General features: G+C 40.9%; 2 protein-coding genes across 3 annotated transcripts in view; both read left to right on the forward strand.

The window, feature by feature from the left end:
- The window catches only part of DNAH10 (dynein axonemal heavy chain 10), a 154,839-nt gene that overhangs the window by 42,648 nt on the left and 97,333 nt on the right, over positions 1 to 14,858 (forward strand). For both annotated transcript variants that reach the window (XM_065904874.1, XM_065904876.1), the window contains 9 exons: positions 1,295 to 1,771; positions 1,941 to 2,099; positions 5,873 to 5,989; positions 6,074 to 6,176; positions 7,534 to 7,712; positions 9,666 to 9,877; positions 11,107 to 11,260; positions 12,447 to 12,680; positions 13,643 to 13,765. In XM_065904874.1, coding sequence (XP_065760946.1) covers positions 1,295 to 1,771; positions 1,941 to 2,099; positions 5,873 to 5,989; positions 6,074 to 6,176; positions 7,534 to 7,712; positions 9,666 to 9,877; positions 11,107 to 11,260; positions 12,447 to 12,680; positions 13,643 to 13,765 — 1,758 coding nt within the window. The remainder of the gene's footprint in view (positions 1 to 1,294; positions 1,772 to 1,940; positions 2,100 to 5,872; positions 5,990 to 6,073; positions 6,177 to 7,533; positions 7,713 to 9,665; positions 9,878 to 11,106; positions 11,261 to 12,446; positions 12,681 to 13,642; positions 13,766 to 14,858) is intronic.
- On the forward strand, positions 2,596 to 3,195 carry LOC136145850 (chromobox protein homolog 3-like). Its single transcript, XM_065904542.1, has 2 exons — positions 2,596 to 2,848; positions 2,922 to 3,195. Exons 1-2 carry the CDS (start codon positions 2,683 to 2,685, stop codon positions 3,059 to 3,061), a joined length of 306 nt encoding a protein of 101 aa, XP_065760614.1. The 5' UTR covers positions 2,596 to 2,682; the 3' UTR covers positions 3,062 to 3,195.

Below are 14,858 nucleotides of genomic sequence, written 5' to 3' on the forward strand. Positions count from 1 at the left end.
GGCCAAAGTATTGGAGTTTCAGCTTTAGTTTCAGTCCTTCCAATGAATATTCAGGATGATTTCCTTTAGGATTGACTGGTTTGATCTCCTTGCAGTCCAAGGAACTCTTAGGAGTCTTCTCCAACACCACAGTTCAAAAGCGTCAATTCTTTGGTGCTCAGCTTTCTTCATGGTCCAACTCTCATATCCATACATGACTACTGGAAAAACCACAGCTTTGACTAGATGGACCTTTGTTGGCAAAGTGATGTCTCTGCTTTTTTTTTTTTTTGTCTCTGCTTTTTAATATGCTGTCTAGGTTGGTCATAACTTTCCTTCCAAGGAGCAAGTGTCTTTTCTTGCTTCATGGCTGCAGTCACCATTTGCAGTGGTTTTGGAGCCCCCAAAATAAAATCTCTCACTGTATCCATTGTTTCCCCATCTATTTGCCATGAAGTGTTGGAACTGGATGCCATGATCTTAGTTTTCTGAATGTTGAATTTTAAGCCTGCTTTTTCACTCTCTTTCACTTTCATCAAGAGGCTCTTTAGTTCTTCTTTGCTTTCTACCGTAAGGGTGGTGTCATCTGCATATCTGGGGTTATTGATATTCTCTGGGCAATTTTGATTCCAGCTTGTACTTCATCCAGCCTGACATTTTGGATGATGTATTCTGCATATAAGTTAAATAAGCAGGGTGACAATATACAGCCTTGATATACTCCTTTCCCAATTTGGAACCAGTCTGTTGTTCCATGTCCAGTTCTAACTGTTGCTTCTTTGGACACTTTCTCACCTGGGAGGCTCATCTCCCGGTGTCATATCATTTTAACTGTTCATACTGTCCATGGTTCCTTGCTAGCAAAACTTATTGCTGAATGTGATATGTACTGTTTGGTGTGCTGTGCTGAGTCACTCAGTCGTGTCTAACTCTTTTCAACCCCATGGATTGTAGCCCGCCAGGCTCCTTTGTCCGTGGTGATTCTCCAGGCAAGAATACTTGAGTGGGTTGCCATGCCCTCCTCCAGGGGATCTTCCCAACCCAGGGATCAAACGCAGGTCTCCCACATTGTGCGCAGATTCTTTACCAGCTGAGCCATGAGGGAAGCCCATGAATACTGGAGTGGGTAGCCTATCCCTTCTCCAGGGGATCTTCCCTACCTAGGAATCAAACTGGAGTCTCCTGAATTGCAGTCAGATTCTTTACCAGCTGAGCTACCAGAGCAGGCTATGACATGTACAAAGGGAGCAAAATAGATACTAAAGGACTGTCTTTCCCCCCCACCCCCGCCCTGCCCTGATTCTTATTTTGTCAGCATTTTGTTCGCTGGATGAAAGGCAGCTGCATAGAATGCCCCCCACAGAAGGGAGAGGAGGAAGAACTTGTTACCATCAGCTTTTACAATGATATCTCTCAGAACCCTCAGATAATTGAGCAGGCTGTTATGATCCCCCAAAACGTCCACAGGATTCTGGTTAATCTTATGAAGTACCTGCAGAAATGGAAGCGCTACCGACCTCTCTGGAAACTGGACAAAGCCATTGTGATGGAGAAATTTGCTGCTAAGAAGCCTTCCTGTGTTTCGTACGATGAGAAGTTGCAGTTCTATGCCAGGATCGCCTCTGAAGTGATGCACCACGTCTTGATCAAGGATGAGCATTGCATCCGCCTTCAGCTCGGACCCCTGGCTTACACCGTGCAGGAAAACGCCAAGTCCTGGGTGGTTTCGCTCGGGAGACTCCTCAATGACTCAGCCAGAGAGGAACTCAATAACCTGCATGAGGAGATAGAGGTAGTGGATCCCAGGTCTTCTCTGAAAATCCAGTGCACTGTCTATTGTGGGACAGAGCCCCAGGGTTTCTCTAAAACTGCTTCCATTTCAAGGAAGTCAGGGCTTCATTTGTCACTGTATTGTTTCCTCCATGCTTACTTAGTGTCCCTGTGAACTTTCTCTTTTACAGTCCCTGAACAAAAACCTGAAGAAGAGCCCCAGTACCCTTGAAGATCTCAAGTTTGTGCTTGCAACCATTGCAGAAATCCGAAGTAAATCTTTAGTCATGGAACTCAGATACCGGGATGTGCAGGAGAGGTACCGCACCATGGCGATGTATGGGCTCTTTGTAAGTGAACCTTTTTCTTTATTTCTTTCCCTTTTTCTTTATTCACTTTTCTCTTTATTTGTTTATTTTTTGGCTATGCTGGGTCTTCACTGCTGCAAGGGCTTTTCCTAGTGGTGGCGAGCAGGGGCTACTCTCTAGTTGCGGTGCTTGAGATTCTCATTGAGGTGGCTTCTCTTGTTGCAGAGCACAGGTTCTAGGGCTTGCGGGCTTCAATAGCTGTGGCATGTGGGCTCAGCAGCTGCGGCTCCCAAGCTCACTAGTTGTGGCACGTGGGCTTAGTTGCCCTGTGGCATGTGGGATCTTCCCAGACCAGGGATCGAGCTGTTGTCTCTGCCATTGGCAGGTGGATTCTTTACCACTGAGTCACCAAGGAAGCCCCGAAGCCCCTTTCTTTTTTCTTGACGTTAATTTTCTTTAATAAATAAAAGGCTGTTGCAAAAATGAAAAAAAGTGGAGGAGAGAGATAAGATAATAAGAGAAACTGGTAGGAGCTTGAGGCGCGCAGGGCCAGAGATGCCGCAGACCCAGGACCCAGAGCAGCTCAGAGGCGGTGAATAATAGCTCTTCAAGTCTGCAATAAAAAATGGCCTCCAATAAAACTACATTGCAAAAAATGGGAAAGAAACAAAATGGAAAGAGTAAAAAAGTTGAAGAGGCAGAACCTGAAGAATTTGTAGTAGAAAAAGTACTAGACCGCCATGTAGTGAACGGGAAGGTGGAATATTTCCTGAAGTGGAAGGGATTTACAGATGCAGACAATACTTGTGAACCTGAAGAAAATTTAGATTGTCCAGAGTTAATTGAAGCATTTCTTAATTCTCAAAAAGCTGGTAAAGAAAAAGATGGAGCAAAAAGAAAATCTTTGTCTGACAGTGAATCTGATGATAGCAAATCAAAGAAGAAAAGAGATGCTGCTGATAAACCAAGAGGTTTTGCCAGAGGTCTTGATCCAGAGCGAATAATTGGTGCCACAGATAGCAGTGGAGAATTAATGTTCCTCATGAAATGGAAAGATTCCGATGAGGCGGACTTGGTACTGGCAAAAGAGGCAAATATGAAGTGTCCTCAAATTGTAATTGCTTTTTATGAAGAGAGAATAACTTGGCATTCTTGTCCAGAAGATGAGGCTCAATAATTGTTTGCATTGCCTTTTATATATATTTATATATATATATATAAAATGTGGGTCTTGGTTTTTTGATTTATTAGTGTGAAGAAATAACTACATTCTAATGAAAATCAGGTTTGACATGTTTGTTTTGAAGTAATATTGGGGAAGTTACATTGGGTTTTTTTTTTTTTTTCCATCTGTAGCACTGGTTACTTTGAACAAATAAAAGCTTTCTGTAGTTGCTTCCTTCAGTAGGAAAGAATTTGATACCATGGTATATTATTTCCTCATCATTAGAGAACAGTTTTTCTAAATGTTCGAGGGAATCTCCATAGTCATTACTCAATCAGAATTTAGCATTTAACTCATATATGCCTGAGGACCATTCTAAGTTTTTTGTATGTGTATACATAAAAGACATATGTAAATGGTTGGGAGTTAATTTTTTGTTGTGGTTTTTGTTTTGGTAAATATATTTAAACAACAGCCTTTCATAATGATGGATAAGCCCATGTTCTTGAATTATATCATTTTGAGCAATATAAGAAATAACTTCAAATTAGATTGAAAATTTAAGTCTTAACCTTTCAAATTAAATAATTTTGTAATTAATTAGACAAATTAAGCAGTTTAAATTGGGTAATTTTTAAAAGCATCCCTATCAGAATCTGCATCCATATCTGCATGTAAATGCAGTTTTATATGCAGAAACCCTAGAAGGAAAACTTTTATCACCATCAACAACCTTCCCAACCAAATGAAAAAAGTAGAAAAATTCTGGTATGTTTTAATATAGCAAAGCAGAACTTAGTTAAATGGACACTTGATGGTTCTTTTTGGTGAACCATTGTTTTATAAGAAATTGAAGGCTTTGTGCTATATTTAGGAAAGGTTGTGATACATGGGATGTCTCAGATTTGTTCATGGAAACCTAATCAGATAGTTTTAAAATATTGGCATTTTACGACATACAGGAATAAATGAGTGAACAAACTTTTCTAATCTATGCTTGACCTGCATGTTTTTTCAGACTTGACTCCAATCCATTCCTTGCATGAAGGCTCAATTTTCTCAGTATTTTGGGTTACTAGTTCAGCAGAAGCCAAGAAAAACAATAACTTTGTAGTAATCAGAATGTTATTCAACTGTATATTGTTTAGTTTATTGTAAATACTGGTGAGCAGTGGTCAATGAATAGTTTTATATTCCTTAAAAAAAAGAGAGAGAGAGAGAAACTGGTAGAAGATGATAGTTCAGTTGTCTTTACGTTTGTTAAACACGGGTTTCAAAGACCTTCAAAAAGCCCGTGGATGAGTTTGAGGGTTGAGGGTTTCAATCTCCTTGAAATTATATGTGAAATTTTGTATGCCACACATCATATGATACACAAAAAGGAGTCCACTGGAAAAACAAAGCAGAAGGGAGAAACAAACAGCTGTTGTAAGCCAGCATTTGCATACAATCTCTATTTCAACATTTACATCACTCGAGTGCTTTCATCTCCCAACTGCCCCTTGGCCTTGCCTGCAAGCTAGAGATTCTCTCATCAGAAAATGCACAGTGGGGACTTCCCTGGTGGTCCAGTGGTTAAGAATCTGCCTTTCAACGCAGGGGACACAGATTGGATCCTTGGTCAGGAAACTAAGATCCCACATGCCCTGGGGCAACTAAGCCCATGCCCCATAACAACTGAGGCTGGACACAGCAAGGAAGATCCCCCATCCCTCAACCAAGACCAAATGCAGTCAAAAATAAACAAATGAGTTAAAAAAAAAATGCACAGTAGTGGTGATCACTTTGTAATGTATAGAAATAATGAATTCCTATGGTGTGCACCTGAAACTAACATAATATTATAGGTCAATTATACTTCAATAAAAAAATAATAAAAACAAAAAGAGGAAATTTTCCTTAAAAACTATCTGTTTATCCTGAGATACAGTTTATAGAAAAAGGGTAGGTTAAATCCTTGATTTTTGACCTGTATTTACATGTTTTCAGAATAATAATTTGGTTCCCTAGCACCCTCCAAAGGAAAGAGAAAATTGCAGAGTGTGCAAAATTTATGTTTTTATAATTAAAGTCAAAATTTTCAATTATGTCTTTTGTTCTCTTTATTAAGTAAAATCATTTAAGATTCTGTATCTTAGAGCTCCATTATTATATGCTTATATTTTCTGTGTGTCTCTTGATTTCCTCCAAGTCATTCATATCCTTATCATCCTGTTATTTCTGATTGAGTTCTGGACATCTTTTATGAAAAGTTGTAAAGAGAATCAGAGGCCTCACATGATGCTATGTTTCATCAAAGGAGATTTATTTTTGCTTCTGACAGCACAGCTGGGTGTGTTAATGGGTCAAGATAACCTTATTCAAATCAGATGAAGTTGATTTGAAGCTCAGTTTTACTTTATGAATGACTTATCTCTCTAGGTTATCTCTCTCTCTACCTACCTATGTTATCTATCTCTTTTAAAAATTACATTCTTCTGATTTTTATTTGGATTATAAATATCTAATTTGTATAATTAAACCAACTTCTGTTCAAATGACCTATTCTACTATTACCCAGATGCAGAAATCAGGACAGTAGTTTTGACCAGAAATTTCAGCTCCAAGCCTGCTTGTCATTTATTGTTTGTTCTTTTTTTTTTTTTTAAAGCCTTCTGATGCAGAGAAAGAACTGGTTGACAAGATTGAGAGCATGTGGTCAAACCTTTTCAATGATTCATTGAATGTGGAGCATGCTCTGGGAGGAATAAAGAGAATGTTCACAGAGGTACCTTTAAATGCTTCAACTTCTGGATGAAGATGTTGAAAAATACCCAATGGGCTCAACTAACACAACCCTGCTTTTTTTCAGATTACTCGAGGTGAAATACTAAACTACCGACAGCAGATGGAGGATTTTGCAAAACGGTTTTATCGTGAAGGCCCTGGTTCTGTAGGTGAAGATCTTGACAGAGGTAAGGATATCCACATTAGTCTTACTGAGGCATTTGAAGACATTCTGCTTAAGAATTTTATGGGACGATTGGATGGAGTGGTGGTTTGTAAGCTTGCCTTTACACTGGGTTCCTCTGGGAATCTCTAAAGATTGCTGCTCCCTGGGGACCAGGTTCACATAATCTGATTCCACTGATCTCAAGGGTGGTTTAGACATCAAGGTTTAAAAAAAATTTTTTTAATTTATATATTATTATTGTCTAATTTTTATCTGCACGTGAGTTTTCCCTAGCTATGGTGAGCGAGGGCTACTCTTGATTGTGGTGCTTGGGCTTCTCATTGTGGTAGCTTCTCTTGTTGAGGCGCACAGGTTCTAGGTGCTGAAGCACCAGCTTCAGTAGTTGCAGTAGCTCAGTAGTTGTAGCCCATGGGCTTAGCTGCTCTGGAGCATGGGGGATCTTCCTGGACCAGGGATCGAACCTGTGTCCCCTCCATTAGCAGGTGGATTTTCAGCCACTGGACCACCAGGGAAGCCCCTAGACATCACAGTTTTTAAAAGCTCCCATGGGGATTCCAATCTGCAGCCCAAGTTGAGCCCACTTAGAGCAAGAATGCTTAGGAGACAGAAGTTTCTAACTGGAGAAGCTTGCAGCCCTCTGGTTTTAGTTAGAATGATGGAGAGATAAAGTCTGGTCATTCTATATTTGTCTTCCCAATTGACTTTTATGGCTGATGTGATAGTTTTGCATATTGTTCATGATTTCTTATTCAATTTTGTATACCTTAAGATTGTATGTATTCCAACACTTGCCTGCCTGCTTGTGAATTTTATACAAGCATCCTATGCTAATAAATCACTTCTTATCTATCAAAAAAAGTATGTATTCAAAATGAACTTATTTACAAAACAGAGTCACAGACTTCGAAAACAAAGTTATGGTTATCAAAAGGGAAAGGCAGTCAGGGGAGGGAGCAATTAGGAGTTTGGGGTTGCAGTCACTACTATACATACAATAGATAATCAACAAGGACCTACTGTGTAGCACAGAGAACTCTACTCAATACTCTGTGGTAACCTATATGGGAAAAGAATCTGAAAAGGAATAGATATATGTGTAAATGAATCATTCTGCTATGCACTGAGGGTTACACAACATTGTAAATCAACTGTGTTGTTGTTAGTCGCTAAGTCGTGTCCGACTCTTTGCGACCCCATGGACTGTAGCCCACCAGGCTCCTCTGTCCATGGGATTCTCCAGGCAAGAATGCGGGCGTAAGTTGCCATTTTCTTCTCCAGGGCATCTTCCTAACTCAGGGACTGAACTCGAGTCTCCTACATTAGCAGGTGAATTCTTCATTTATTTACTTATTTATTAGGAATAGAACTTTTAGCCACTTTCGATAAAGAGCTAGTGATACATGAGAAGAACCGTCAGGAGCTGGCTAATGCTGAGAAGCTTTTTGATCTTCCAATCACGATGTACCCAGAGCTGCTCAAAGTGCAGAAGGAAATGAGCGGTCTGAAGGCGATTTACGAGCTCTATGAAGGACTGAAGGTAAGCGTCCACCCACAGCTTTGGTCTCCATGGAGGGAATGCAGCTCAGCAGACTTTGAGGTCATAGTCATAAAGAGCCTGGGACAGATTTCAGAGAAACTCACACTTTAGACCTTGGGAGGAGGTGATGGGGCGGGGGGTGACTGCTAATGGGTACGAGGTTTCCATCTGGGGTGTGGAGAGAGTTCTGGAACCTGATGGGCGTGTGATGGCTGCCTAACGCTATGAATGTCCTGCCTTCCACTGTACATATTCCTGGCAGAAAGCAGGTCAGTGGTTACCTAGGGGTGGGGTAGAAGGAGAGGGGTGGGAGGGGGTGATTACAGAGCGGCAGGAGGAGACCACTGAGGGGGATGGTGTTGGATACGTTCATTGTCTAGATGGAGCTGATGGTGTCACAGGTGCGCACACATGTCAGTTGTACACGTGAAATACGTGCAGCTTTATCGTACATCCGCAAACTCTCCATAAAGCTCCAGAAAAACAGAGAGAATGGGGAGAAAGGCATTAGGAACGCCAAGTATAAACGATGTTTCCAGTGAGTCTTGTTACAAAGAGAAGCAGAGAAATGAGGACTGGTGGGTGGAGGGGACGTGAGGTCAGAAAAATGTTATAATTTTTCTGACCTCACGTCCCCTCCATTTTTCTCATTTATTTATTTTTTGGCTGCCCTGAGTCTTTGTTGCTGCGCACAGGCTTTCTCTAGTGTCTCCAGAGAACGAACACTTGGACCCAAGAGGAAGAGGAGGAGGGTGGGATGAATTGGGAGACTGGGATTGACATATATACACTGGTGATACTGTGTATAAATCAGAAAACTAATGGGAACATACAGGGTAGCACAGGGAACCTACTCAGTGCTCTGCGGTGACCTAAATGGGAAAGAAATCCATAAAAGAGGGGATATATGTATACATGTAGCTGATTCACTTTACTGTACAGTGGAAACTAGTACAACTAAACAACACAACTCACACACAAATATAACACGACATATACATCATAAGGTAACTATACGCCAATAAAAATTAGAAAAAGAAATCAGCGTACACATATTACATGAATTAACATAATTTCCCGTCAAATATATTTCATGATACAAGCAACTCTGTCAAGCCTGGATGTCACAGGCTGCAAATGCCGACTACCCAAGATGGTGAATTTTATGTAAGACAGTACTTTTTACATTCAATCTCAAGGAGCTACAACACAAAGTCTTTTCTCTATGATAGCTAAGCAGGAGTATCTAAGTTGCTGGTATTTTGTAACCTTACTTTCTTTTGTCAGAAAAGGACAGTGCTTGAATGAAGTGCATATTTAAAGACCCCCATGATTCCCTGAGTTAAAAACACTGGTTTCTGACATCCTGCTTTTCTGTTTTCCTTGAAAGAAAGAAAGGCATATTTTCGGATCCCACACATTCTCAGATACAGCCTTATTTTTGTGTAAGCCTTTTTTAATTTTGTGTAAGCCTTTTTAAATTTTGTGTAAGCCTTATTTTTAAGCCTTTTGTGAAGGATTAAAAAAGTTGGAATGCTTTTGTTTGTGTTTGAGCGCCTTAGAATTAATCTTTCCTTTGTGAATTTGAGGTTGTTGTGGGATCAGCGTTGTTGTTTAGCTGCTCAGTCATGTCTGACTCTTTGCAACCCCATGGACTGTAGCCCATCAGGTTCCTCTGTCCATGGGATTCTCCAGGCAAGAATACTGGAGACGGTTGCCATTTCCTTCTCCAGGGGAGCTTCCCCACCCAGGGATCAAACCTGTGTTTCCTGCATTGGCAGGTGGATTCTTTACCACTGAGCCACCAGGCAAGCCTCCTGTTGTGGGGAAATGGATGTTAATATTTGGAGAGAAGCGAGCATGCCCAAAGGTTAAGAATGTGCTCTCCCTTCTAACCACTTTCGAGTTTCCAGACCGGTCTTGTTGATGTGACTATTTCTTATTCATTTCCAGGTTGCGAAGGAAGAATGGTCTCAGACACTCTGGATCAACCTGAATGTTCAGTTTCTCCAGGAAGGAATTGAAAGTTTTCTCAGGTCCCTCAGAAAGCTGCCCCGTCAGGTCCGAAATTTATCAGTGGCCTACCACTTGGAATCGAAAATGAAGGCATTCAAAGACTCAATTCCTTTACTTCTAGACTTGAAGCACGAGGCTCTAAGAGACAGGTTGGTGGAGGAGCTTTTACTTCGAGATATGTCTTTGCTCAGATCTGATGACAAAGAACAAGATTCCAGCAGCAATGCAGGGCTAGAAATATACAAGTAATATCTCTCTATATAATATTGCTTCCTTGTAAAGTTCCCATCAAATTATCAACCACAGGAATTTTTCTATATCAATTCCCATGCTAGACCTGGGACGAGAGACAGAAAAACTGGATTCTCCTTCCTGACCATCTCTTTGTATGACAAAACCCGGTGATTCTATGTTTACTGTTTATATGCTGGGTACCTGGCGTTCTGCCAGTCCAGTGCCATGTTTAACCTCCTTATTACATTCATGCCATATACATTGGACCATAAACGTGGGCAAATGTGAACCTTCAGAGGAGGCCAGGTTGGGTTAAGAGCAGCTCTGCTTGGTGCTGTGTCTGTCTTGCTCCTTCTGTTTGAAGTAGCCACTTGCCTTTATTGTGCTCTGTTTTTTTCATAATGCTCGAAACATTTGGTGGTTATTTAATTTGTAGATTTGTTGTATCGATCACTGCTTGTCTCCCCAAGTTGGTAGCAGTGTTCCCAAGGGCAGGGGTCTTACCTTTGAGCCACTCTGAACCCCCAGTTGCCAGCCCACTGCCTGAACAGAGTTAGTAACTGCTGAATATTTATCAAACACATGCATGCTCATAAATTACACCAGGGTATCAAATAGGCTGAGTGATCCTCAGAGGCCAGGATCACCCGTCTAGAGACCATGCAGAAACAGTTACCAATAAATGAAAAGTGTGTTTTCATAGGTGGTAGTTAAGATGAGGCATCTAAGAAAGTATCTTCTAGATTAGGGGTCTCCCAAGCCCTGGGCCATGGACCAGTACTGGTCCCCGTCCAGATAGAAATCAGGCTGCACTTCAGTAGGTGAGCAGCGGGCGAGCGAGCAAAGCTTCATCTGTATTTACAGTCGCTCCCCATCGCTCTCATGACTGAGCGACTTTCACATGGACTGTAGTTCACCAGGCTCCCCTGTCCATGGAATTTTCCAGGCAAGAATCCTGGAGTGGGTTTCCATGTCCTTCTCCCAGGAATCTTGCTGACCCTGGGATCAAATCCGGGACTTCTGCATTGCAGGCAGATTCTTTACTGTCTGAGCCATCTGGGAAGCCCTTGGTTGAAGAGGGAGTAATTAAACCCATCACTAAACTCAGTAGACATAAAGATTTTTGATGTGGATGCACCTTCAGGCATTGGAAAGAGCTTATGGAGAAAACAGGCGTGATTTTTGAAATGACTGAAACATTCACCTTGGAAAACATGTTTGCTATGGAACTTCACAAACACACGGATGTTCTCAATGAGATTGTGACATCGGCCATTAAAGAGATAGCCATTGAGAAGGTAGGACTATTTTTAGATATAAAACAGCCTAGAAAAAAAAAAAGAAATTTTTTTATTCAAACAGAAAACCTGTTTGTTCTGGTACCTATTATGTTTGAATAAGAAAGTATTATTTGTTCTAGAAATAGAATTTCTGCTTCAGTTAAATATTTTAATTGTTCTTACAGTTTCACTATCAGCTTATTTACTAAAGAAATAATGTGTTCAAGGTAGAAAACTGAGAAAATAAATAAATCACTCATAAATTCCACCACCTGAAGATAAATTATTAACATTTTACTGTACATTCTTTAATGCTTTGAAATGCCTATGCAGGGAATTCCCTCATGGTCCAGTGGTTAGGGCTCTGAGCTTCCACTGCAGGGGGCATGTGTTTCATCCCTGGTTGGGGAACTAAGATCCCGAATGCTGCATAGCATGGCCAAAAAATGCCTATACACATATGTACACACATAAACATATATCCACACACACACACACACTACAGAGATGTAAAAATACACATAGACACACCCACATGTACATGAATACTATGCCCATATACATACATGCTCTCACATATGCACACACATAGGTATACATAAACACTGATGTATCACTCATACATGCACACACATGCATGTACATATACGCACTCACATATATACATAACGTACACAGATACATACACCCACATGCACATATATATACACACATCTGTGTATAAATACACATACACATAATTATCGACAGGTGGTTTTTGAACATGCCATGAAAAATAGGCATATTTTTTGTAATTTTATCTTCTTGCTAAATGGTAAACACAGAGGCAGGATCTCATGAGCGTGCAGATTGGAGGCCAGTTACAGAATTTAGACCCTGGCTCTGGCGCTCAGTTGAGTGAACGTGGCAAGCCGACCCTTCTCTTGCCCCAGTTCCCACCTCTGCTAAAGTGTGGATAATAATTATCCCACCCTCGCTGGGGTGCTTTGAGGACTAGAGGAGATGGTGTATATAGCCTGTGCTTACCTGGCACAGAGCAAGTACTGGGTAACTGACACCTAGAATTGCCAGCTTATTTGGAGCACTGACCCAGAACTCTGGGTTGAGGAGCTAATCCATGGCAAACTCAGGAAGCTGCTGTTGGGTTGGGGTTGTTTTTTTTCAGCCCATGTGCCCGAACCATACTTTTTATATTCCTGCCTAGGCTGTGAAGGAAATCCTGGACACATGGGAAAATATGAAATTTAATGTGGTCAAGTATTACAAAGGCACCCAGGAGCGAGGCTACGTCTTGGGGTCTGTTGACGATATCATCCAGTGCCTGGATGACAACACTTTCAACCTGCAAAGCATCTCAGGAAGCAGATTTGTGGGGCCTTTCCTGCAGACAGTTCACAAATGGGAAAAAACGCTTTCTCTCATAGGGGAAGTCATTGAGGTAAGAAAAAAGACGCACAAGAGATGGAAAGGAGCTGATTCATAGAAAGAAACTTTGTATGAGGCAATTTTGTGCTCAGAAACTAATGATCCTCTTTGATTTTTTTGAGGGGAGAGATGCATAATTGGAGGAGTGAATCTGAGTTTTTATTTCAATGAATGCATTTTTAACTAACAGGACTCCTCATTGGTGTCTTTTCATGTGCCCTTGTTCTTGTTTAATACTGTCCTGTCAAGAATGCTTTCATCTCCTACATCACACTGAAGAATTTAAATATATTTAAAACTCTTTTCTGATTTCCTTCTACTTTTTATTTTCTCAAACTAGAATTTTCCTCTTTTTAGGGGAGACTCTCTTTCACGGGGTACTGGGTTTTTCTCTGTGTGATTTTGATTTTTTTAAGTCCACCTTGCATGCATTTTTTTGGGGGGGGGGCCTGTGCTCATTTCATGTTGATGTGTGTTTTTGCAGTTTTCCCAGCCTAGTCCATGATGTTGGGAAGCACCCAACAAGGTCTTATGTTAGTTGGTTTGGGGCTTTTCTGCTTTGTGTCCAGACCTCTGTGAGCAACCTAGGCTCATTTCACCAGTTTTGTGTGACAGCCTTGTTTTTGTCCTGAGACCACAGGCAGGCACCTTGTGTTAATATAGCTACACCCTAAAGCTTGGGGTGGGATGAACCCAGGCCTGGTTCACTAGCTAAGAGTGTGGTCAGGCATGGGCTTCGTTCATTTGCTTTCTTTTTTAAACATAATTTATTTATTTGTGGTTGTGCTGGGTCTTTTTTGCTGCATACATACAACTTGGCAACTAAACCACCATATGCACTTACTCTGCCCTCTTGCATGGAAATTCTTTTGACCTGAATTGTTTTAAATCTGTCCCGTGTTAGGGTGGGATTTTGCCATACACACCTTGAGGCACCTGGGAACCTGTGTTGATGATAATGTTGTGCATTTACAGATTTGGATGTTGGTTCAGAGAAAATGGATGTATCTGGAAAGCATCTTTATTGGTGGAGATATCAGATCACAACTTCCAGATGAAGCAAAGAAGTTTGATAACATCGACAGAGTATTTAAAAGGGCAAGTGACTGGCTTCTATTTCAGTCTTGAAAGATGGACAGTAATCGGAGATACTTTTACTTGTGTATTTACATGTAGTATTTGGTCTATTTGTAGCTTCTGAATTTTTTCTGTCATTGTATGTGAATTTAATGTCTTCAGTAAAAATTTCTGTTTGATCTTAAGCCACCAGCATAAGGCACTACAACTTTTTTATTTTTACCTTTTATTATAAAAATAATAGTTATTTAAAAACCTTGGGGAAATGTAGAAGAGAAGGAAAAGATGTGTCTTCCATAGTTTCATTGTCTTTAATATGTAATATTTTTCTATGTATATGGGTTTAAGAACACAATTGTAATGATATTTTATATGTGTGTGTGTGTGCATGCTCAGTCTCTTAGTTGTATCTAACTCTTTGTGACCCTGTGGACTGTAGCCCGTCAGGCTCCTCTGTCCTTGGGATTATCCTGGCAAGAACACCTAGAATGGGTTGCCATTTCCTCCTCCAGGGGATCTTTCCAAACCAGGGATCGAACCCATGTCTCCTCTGGCTTTTCCACTGGTAGGTGGAGTCTTTACCACTGAGCCACCTCAGAAGCCCAATATTTTGTATAATTTCATCTTATAATTTTCTCTTCATATTGTGAGAAACATAGTTCATATTATGAAGTCATCTGATAAAACATTTCAATGACTTTATATAATGTCTCAGTGAGTGGACTGACATTAGTTTAGTTGATTTATTGTCTAGTAACTGGGCATCTTGTTTGAAGTGAAACTCTTTGCATTCAAAAATAATTTGTCTGAAGTTTTTTTCCATTTTTAGGATTAATATCTTATTATTGTTTATGAGTAAATCACCCCTGAAAGACTGTGGTCATCTTAAAGTCCTTTCCAGAAAGGGTGGTACAGTGGGCACCGCTGCCAGTAGCCAGTGGGGTGAGGCTTGCCACCCAGCCCGGCTGACCTCAAAGCCCAGGTCTTTGCTGCTCAGCGATGCTGTTGTATTCTCCAGTTACGAGCAGCCAGCTCCCGTTTGGGGCTTCCCAGGTGGTAAAGAACCCACCTGTCAATGCAGGAAACAGAAGAGACCTGAGTTTGATCCCTGGAT

This window comes from Muntiacus reevesi, chromosome 13 (genome assembly GCF_963930625.1).
Source record: "Muntiacus reevesi chromosome 13, mMunRee1.1, whole genome shotgun sequence".
Taxonomy (NCBI): domain Eukaryota; kingdom Metazoa; phylum Chordata; class Mammalia; order Artiodactyla; family Cervidae; genus Muntiacus; species Muntiacus reevesi.